The sequence below is a fragment of the Micromesistius poutassou genome (assembly GCF_964030765.1).
Source record: "Micromesistius poutassou genome assembly, chromosome: 17".
Taxonomy (NCBI): Eukaryota; Metazoa; Chordata; class Actinopteri; order Gadiformes; family Gadidae; genus Micromesistius; species Micromesistius poutassou.
In genome coordinates this window covers 12,619,220-12,627,779 of record NC_140287.1, presented here as the reverse complement: position 1 = coordinate 12,627,779, position 8,560 = coordinate 12,619,220, and the positions used below count along the sequence as shown (strand labels likewise).

The window sequence follows — 8,560 nt, the reverse complement described above, 5'->3', positions numbered from 1 at the left end:
AACCGATGCGGACACCTGCTTGTAAAAAGGCTCATTAGTAAGGCCACTATGCCCGTCGTTATCGTGCTAGTGTAATCTATGTCGCCTGCTCATCTGAATTAGCATTTTTATTTTTAAAATAGCTTTTAATCTAATAACGCACGTGTGGTGTACAAATGGTGTCGACGATAAAAAAAAACGCTCATCCCAAGTTCGTCCAACTTTTTAGGGTAGACACTGGCATGTGAAATGGACATTCACCAGCGTCCCCTGCTGGATTTAAAACAAACTGCGCTCTTCAATGGAGAGCTTTAACTAGAGTGAGACTGGAGCATGTTTTTTGCATGGCTTTTAAGATTCAAAGCCTTTTTCAAAGTAAAACATTGTAAATATTCATCAGTAGGGTACAGCAGGTTGCATGCTAGGAAGGCAGTCAGATAACCAAGTGCCACTGGCCTTATCAGGAAAAGATTATACCCTTATCTATACAAATGTGTTTGATGAATACCCACAGGAGACAAATATAGAACATATAAAAAAATTGTTCCACAGTAACCTCAATAAAAAAATGCTGTAAACAGGAAGCTGAGTACCAAACTATATTTATTGTAGCTATACAGTAGTAAAAGACAACAAATAATGTACAAATCAGTAGAGAAACAAATAAACATGACAAGACCTGTGGGTACCGAACACCAGCCTCCCCTGAGCTCAGAGGTCTCCCCCATGCCGCCTAAGCAACAGAAGCTCATGCATCACTCAATGAAGCCTGAGAAAAATACTATTGAGGTTATTGCTGGAGCCATCCTCACCCACGCACCCCCTAGGAATACTGTTGCTCCATGTCTTGGGAATTCCATTTATTTTGAAAAATGGTGCTCAAACATGTGAAAAGCCCATCAGTAGGTACCCTCAATGTTCTTACACACGGGGAGGGAGATGACAGAAAACATACTTTTGGTATAAATATGTAATACCAAACGCAATTCCATGTATGAAGCCACCACCGGTGTTTCGTGATCGTGCTGGCAAATAGGGGATGTTGCTTGATTGTAAATATCTATAATTCCTTGAATATCTCATCAAAAAGCTTATGATACCCCAAAAGAGCTATGAAGGAGACAGGGGGTCCAAATATATTCAATTTACACCACATCTGTGTAAAAACCAGAGGTCTGCTTGTTTTTTTTCAGGAAACTTTGGGAACTGTGCATTGACCCACATCAAAACAATGAGAGCAGCACGGATTCTTCATTTATTCTTGCTACACTCAAACACCAAAGCAGAATAGGCTGCTCCTCAGCAGAACTATTCTGGTTTGGAATCAAGTGATACCACTATACACCAAAAAAACTCCATGGGAGACAACACATTGCTATACATTACATTTTTGTTGTTGCAGGATTTAGGGTATAACTTCACAATTAGGATTAATTAACCATTAGTTAATGCTGTGATACGTATGAACTCACATTTTATAGTTTCCTAATAGTTGGTTTGTCTTAACTTAAGTTAAAGTTGTCATCAACATTAATCCTTAACCCTATGCTAATGCATATTATTGCCTCTACTAATTTTAAGTATTGGTTAAATAATGTACACTAATTGTAAAGTTTTACCAGATCTTGCAATGAGCACCTATACTTGCAATGAATTAAAATAGGCTGCCACACCAAGGGGCACCGGTGACTGCGCAGAAGAAAACCAGAATGAAAACAGGAAGTATCGTTGGTATCTAGCTTTAAACAGAGCTTCCATTGAGTGATGACAGACTGGCAGGAAGAAAAAAGCGGCAGAACAAAATGTCTGGAACTCCCAATTGACGACATGACATGTGTAAACCAAGACCCTCTATTTGAAACTATTTGAAGCGTTTTACAGAAGAAAGTTGAAGCACTGACACGCCATTGACCCCAGCGATCATTTGCGTTGTCCAATCAAAAGCTGCAATGTGGGTTAAGGAAGTGTTGTGGTGATTGGCCAGCTGAGAGAAAGTCAATAACTTGAGTAAGAGTTCAGTCTTGTCTGTGACAATACAGTGTAGCAAGGCTCCCAATCTGACACAATGAAAAGGCAAGGGAAAAAAAATATATAAAACAACTCGTAGACATCCTCAAACAGGAAACAATAAAAATAAAATAATAATAATAATAATAATAATAATAATAATAATTGAGAAAAGCTGAAGAGAGCAGCCATGTAGAGGGACAGTGGAGGTGGCTGGGGGCAGGGCTTGGAGGTGACCATCACTGCAGTGTGCCCCCTTAGCAGAGCCCACCTGTCTGCTGCTGGAAAACGTCTATGGTGTCTTCATCTTCCATCTCCAGCTGACCAGAGATAGGAGGAAACGGAAATGGGGCAATTGGAGTATTTCTGTCAAAACTGACCGGATGATCCATTTTGCAAAAATTACTAAAATCAACAGTCGAAGGTCTATTTGTAACCACCATCTTATACAAATAGATGACAAATGTCCTATTGTGCTCGACTTAATACTAACTACAGATAAAAGATTTAGACTGATTCATTCATTTCGGGCATCTGTAACTAAAGTGGTATTTAGATGGATATATCATCTGTACAATAGTAAGTCCATGAAAAGTTATTTAGCCAGTAATATGAACTATTTTCTAACCTGTGATGGTGTGTCTGTCTCATTGATAGGCTGACCGTCAAACCGGAACCGTATCTGCCTTATTGAGAGACCCTGTGGGAAGAGGGAACACAACAGAGTCAGAGGCTGGGAGATCTTACAGTTAAAACCACATTCTGGTTACAAGTCCATTTCTCATCAAACCATGCAACTGCTCAACAGGAAAATAAAGACATCTATGCAAATAACGAATACACGATAACAAAAACAAATCAGTGTTTATTGTCTAAAGTGTTTAAATAGTCGGTCAATTGATCCAAGTCTTGACTTACCTGTCGTTCGCAGTACGCCTTCATTAGTTTGCTGAGGGGTGTGTGCCTCTTAATTTTAAACTGGACTACTGATCCGTCCTGCCCTGCAACCTTCAGGTTGATGTGGTCATTCTCGGTCTTTACACCCTCCTAGGAAAAAGGACAGAGGGGATACTTAAGTTCAAGTTCACATGAAAGATGGGCAGAAACCACAATTTAATCGCATCGGCCAATATGCACATCACAACAAACTATATATACAGCAAGAGGGTGGCAATCTTGAGGATTATTCTATATTGTTATTCAATTACGTTGTTTTAAATATGGCCACGACTTAAGAACAGTGCGGCCAAAAACACTGCTATAATAACTTGCCATATGGCAAGTCACATATTGTGCTACTAGCAATGCTAGCTTTAGGCTAATGCGTTAGCGGCATGCCAGAATGGGGGGGGGGGGGGGGTGGGGGCATGGACTTCCTTTAGCGTCATACTATAGGCTACAAATGCTAGCAGTTTGTTTTGAAAATGTGTTTTGGATGAATCACACAAACGTTAAAAATTCAGCGTGGATGCCATGGTCTTCTCTAACAATACGTCACTATTTGTGTGCTCCGTTGAATGTCGCCGCTCTAGTTGCGGCGTTTTCAGACATTGCGGACAAAGCGTGGTCGACAAAGAAAGCCCCGCAAACCACAATCTCCGTATTACCAACAATTGCGCTAACTATTTCGTAAAGTAAAATAGAAAATGAATTGAACTACCTAGACTTTTGTCTGGGATGCCATATGCGGTACATTGTCAATTCAAACACTCTATATTATGGTTCCCATTCATTTGCGAAACAAATACTGCGCCGATTCAAAGAAACGTGCAAACCAGGCCATTTTAGACTACACATCTAAAGAATGGTTTAGCATCAGCTGATAACAGGCATCACTCATGGTCCAGCTGTTTTTAACACAAGCCTAATTGTCTCACCTTTGGCTTTTCCTCTGACATCTTGGTTGGATTATTGTAAAATGGCTACAGGATTACCGGTATTTTAGGCTATATATTTTTTTGTAGCGCCTCCAACAGTCTCTTCTCCTACAGTGACGAGAACGCGCGTGGACTCTTATTGCTCATTACAATTGGACGTAGAATGACCACGTGACTTGAAAACACGGGCACGAGGAAACTGGAGCGCGCAATAAAGAAAAATACTCCGATCACGCGCCTAATGAAGAACCCGTCAAGAATTGCGCACAATCTCCCTCTTACCCAGTCTTAACTGATTACCATTACACAATACCGTGACATTGGCTATAGTTTATATTCCAAAGGGCAGAGTAGCAGGGTTGTTCTCCCTTTCGAAATTAGTCACTCCTTTTTGGCCTAGAAAAACAAAAATGTATAGGCCCATGTTTAATGTGATGGATAAAGAAAATGATCACAGAATCTGAAATTGTAGTCCATTTATGTTAAGGCACTTACGTTTGGGGATTTCAACCATTAAAAATAGAAGGAAAAAAAAAAGGACATTGAGGCAAAAAGTGATACTTTATTTGCAGTTACCATGCGATGGATTAAAGGAGATATAGAAAAAACTTCTACAATGGCAACCAATAAAAACTAATATTCTGCTCAAACCAAATCCTAAAATATGAATAACAGTTGATCGGTTAATTAATTATCTCAAGCCTAAGCAAGAGACCTACTACAAATAAGTCTTTACTTAAATCAAACTTTAATTTGACCATCTGGATATTCACTATTAATAAATATTTTACATTCTGAGTGCAATTATACATACTGTATATTAAAAGCATAAGGAACCCTAGGCGAATCCATCCTTATGATCGACTTTACTATCAAACATTTACTGTGTTGAGTGGTGGTGAGGCAGACAAAACAAGTTTAAAGAATGACTAGGATTGAGTCCACAGAACAAACCAAGAGGATGGCTCTGTGACCCATTTTAAATGTCTTTCGAGAACGATTGCAGCAGACTGTGCAGAACACAAGAGACTGTTGGCCAATCACTAAGCCAATGACATATCTTGCTTGTTGTTGTCGTTTCATTGAGGATGATAAAGCTGGAATTAGGTCAGCCCCAATCTTCACAAGTTATGTTAAACTTTCAACAAATTAAGTGGAACCTAAAATTACATATTCAATGAACAAAATAAAATATATACATTATATATACTTCAAAAACTCTTGGCTCAGCCAGGCAGTCCAATCTCGTGAGTGTACAGTAGTTTAACTTCTCGTAAATAAATGTAAAATAGTTATGACAATTATTTTCTCTACAGTTTATTGTACATTTAGAGTAGAGGGTTCAATTTCTCAGAGGATGAAGTCAAAGTTCAGCATCTCAAGCAAATCTTGAGTATGGGTTGGCTCCCTTCAGGCCTATGAAGAGAAATGTCCTTGGTGAGTCAAGGTAGTCCTTTCACTACATTTGGCAACAATCTTTTTAGTGTCTATTAATGCTAGTCAATGTATAATAAAGCAATACATAACATTAACATTCACTATAACTGAACACACAAGAGAAAAGACAACATACAAATCATGTTTTTAATATATTATTATGGATTATTTGTGATTTTATGGACAGGAAAGTGAAGAGAGACAGGGAAGTGGGTTGCAAAAGAGAATAAATGACATGCAGCCTAGGACCACAGGTGGGAATTGAATGTTTGTGTGGGGAGAGTGTTTAAGGAGAATGAACTCACCGTATTTCTTTCTAATTTCCTCATGTCTCTCCTTCATCTCTGACCTCCTGTTAAAACACCAACAAAAGTGTGTTCAGAAAATGGCAATGACCAAGATACATGACAAACACACCTGGATCTCACAAACCGGTTTGGGGAGTTGGGACACACTATTCAATGTGTGTGCGCACGAGAGTGTTTTCTACCCTTCAAAAATCATTTTTGTATTGGCATGTACGTTACTGGTAGACATCTGAGGAACAATGCAGCTCTGACAACAATTAAGCTCTGACGCAGTCCAAGGCCGATAACCTCGGTGCAATTCGACCATATGGTCATTGTGTAGAGTTATTATACATACTTTTTTTATTATTATTATTCATCAGACAAATTAAAATCAACATTCGATTCCTTTTTGAAAAAATTAGCTTATATCAATATTCAATCTTATTAAAAAAAAATGATTTTAGGACACATTATAAAAGTATACACCGGGGTAGAAGTTATTCTGCGAGTTATTCAGTATACTACATCATTAATAAAACATCTTAAAATCCTTTCCCCTCACCTTTCATCTTGTTTGGCCTTTGTTTTGTCGGCCTTTCTGTCCATCTTTGCTTCAAACCTTTTGGATCTAATACAAGAGGAATGTGAGTTTTTAAATCAATATTTAGAGTGCACAGAAACATTTATTTAGCCTAGAAAGTGGTTTCATGTACAGTAACCTTAAAGTTAAAACAAATGTATACTCAACCTCACACAGTAATATTATCTTTCAAGACTTTAACAGGCAAGGTCCGAGAAGGTGACCCTCACTACGCACACACAGATGATCAACATTAATCTGGCACACCGGTAGTAGACGTACGGTAGACCTAACTATGAAACTCTGTGACAAATAGAAGGAATTGCCAATTCCTTCAAATAGTGATGAAGGATTTAAAAAATGAACCCTCCCTGTCTCCCTTTAAATGCAACCCAAAGCAACAAAATCAAGAAAGCGGTTTCTTACCTTTGCCCTAGTTTCAGATATTTCACTTTCCCCAGACCTTTGACATTTCAAAGAGTTTAACAAATCCGCAGAGGAATGAGATGCAGCCAATGGTAAACTTACCCAAAGTTTTGGCACTTGCAACAGCAGAGCAGACAGACTATGAAAGCAAGGATAATGACTGCCCCCACTACCGACAAAGTTATGATTAATATCTGGAAATTCACTGTGTTGAAAAAAAAGAAAAGAAAAGGAGTATAGTGAGTGAAATTATGAACAGACAATCTACAAATTGAAAGAACTACATTTCAATATTATGACTCACTAACTTCTTCAGTTGCTTAAAAAAACCTTTTGTCAATAGGTGATAATGTATGACTGATTTAGTGTTTGTCATTGTTGGACATCGAATGTATGGACAATTTGTTTACATGAACAGTGTGTGTGTGTGTGTGTGTGTGTGTGTGTGTGTGTGTGTGTGTGTGTGTGTGTGTGCTTACTCCAACAGAGACCCCAGCGGGCATCGTTCAATGGGCAAACTGCATGCGGAGGGAGGATGGTACTCACAGGGTATGTTATGCACTTTTCAGATTTGAGACACCACAAACACTGTAGCAGACAAATAAACACATTGTTGTCGTTAGACATAACATCCAGTTCTACAGGACATGCTACAAATCCTGTCTCTCTCTCTCTCTCACACACACACACACACACACACACACACACACACACACACACACACACACACACACACAGAACAAGTTTAACAAGTGTGGAGGAGGAGGAAATGGCAGGTTTGGGGAAACGTCGCATGTATTATATAAATTGTCTTTACAGTGGAAAGTGCACTAATACGTTTGTCAAAGATTTTAACCTACAACTAGAGACTAACATTTTGGTCTCGTTATTCCAAGACTTACCGACACATTGGCCAGACATGTCTCACAGTTCGACGCATTCATAAGTTCACACGCTGAAAGAAGGACATACGTTCGATCATTAATATGTTTTAAGAAACACTTCGTTGATTGAGGTTAGGCCTAGTGTAGTTTTACAGGCATACTGCACAGACAACAGTCTGGTAAAGTAGGCCTATGTGTCATAGTAGCAAGGCCGTTTTTGTTCTCACAATGGTGTGCTTTTCAGCTACTGCTCCTAATCCACCTGGGTGGGTAAACCATAGAAACACATCACCACAGCAAACGCACCCATCTCATTAGTGGCCGTTTCTCGTCGAAACTAGCATCATGGACAGTTGTGAGTAGGGGACATGACGGGATACTCAATGCATACATATTTAATTTCCATTCTAATCATTTCAGCTCACTAGGAGTTTCTTGAAACTAAACAGTGCGGCCAGCAGGGAGTTGGAACAGGTTCATTGTTTCTCCAGAGCCGGTTTAGTGCCGCATGAACTGAATTCAAAAGAGCCCTCCGTGTAATGAAGCCATTATCAGTCAACAAATTCTAGGTAGGCCTATAATCAAAAAAATAAGTATGGAAGATCTTTTCACGTAAATTAATTGCAATTTCTTACTTGAGAAAGGCTACAACACACAACATATGATGATTACAAAATAAAGTCCCAAAGAAAAATATCCTAATTGAAATCCAAGAAACAATTTAGTTTTGATTCATATTATATTTGTGTTCTATTGGATTCAATTTGGGCTCATTTACGTGTACTTACCTGTAATAAGTGCGGAAGTCTCAGCGAACGCAATCGTTGATCCAACGAGAAGGAGAAAAACGGGGATGAAACTGCGTAAATCCATAGTATAAATATAAACACTTTCTTAAATGTAGCAGATTAAGAAATATTAACTTAAACAACTACAACTGCTTCTATGTTTTCACTGCTCCAGACGGCACCTTAAGTTTTCTCCCCAAAGTGAAGCTAGGCGTCACCAACCCTCTTACACGCACACGCTCATTGCGCACTAAAGTTGAGGAGGTACGGTAGTGCTGTGGGCGCGTCTATC

The 8,560-nt window shown here is 39.0% G+C and overlaps 2 protein-coding genes across 2 annotated transcripts; both read right to left on the bottom strand.

Moving 5' to 3' along the window:
* Positions 1 to 564: 564 nt before the first annotated feature.
* On the bottom strand, positions 565 to 3,989 carry sumo3a (small ubiquitin like modifier 3a). Its single transcript, XM_084481769.1, has 4 exons — positions 3,864 to 3,989; positions 2,905 to 3,033; positions 2,615 to 2,686; positions 565 to 2,306 (listed from the first exon to the last, which is right to left on the bottom strand). The coding sequence occupies exons 1-4, from the start codon at positions 3,882 to 3,884 to the stop codon at positions 2,244 to 2,246; spliced, it is 285 nt and encodes a 94-aa protein (XP_084337895.1). The 5' UTR covers positions 3,885 to 3,989; the 3' UTR covers positions 565 to 2,243.
* Positions 3,990 to 5,241: 1,252 nt separating this feature from the next.
* Positions 5,242 to 8,353, bottom strand: pttg1ipa (PTTG1 interacting protein a; the record flags this gene model as incomplete). The annotated part of the gene is made up of 7 exons (XM_084482031.1): positions 5,242 to 5,279; positions 5,606 to 5,652; positions 6,153 to 6,218; positions 6,699 to 6,801; positions 7,076 to 7,184; positions 7,499 to 7,551; positions 8,269 to 8,353. 7 exons carry the CDS (start codon positions 8,351 to 8,353, stop codon positions 5,242 to 5,244), a joined length of 501 nt encoding a protein of 166 aa, XP_084338157.1.
* Positions 8,354 to 8,560: the final 207 nt, after the last annotated feature.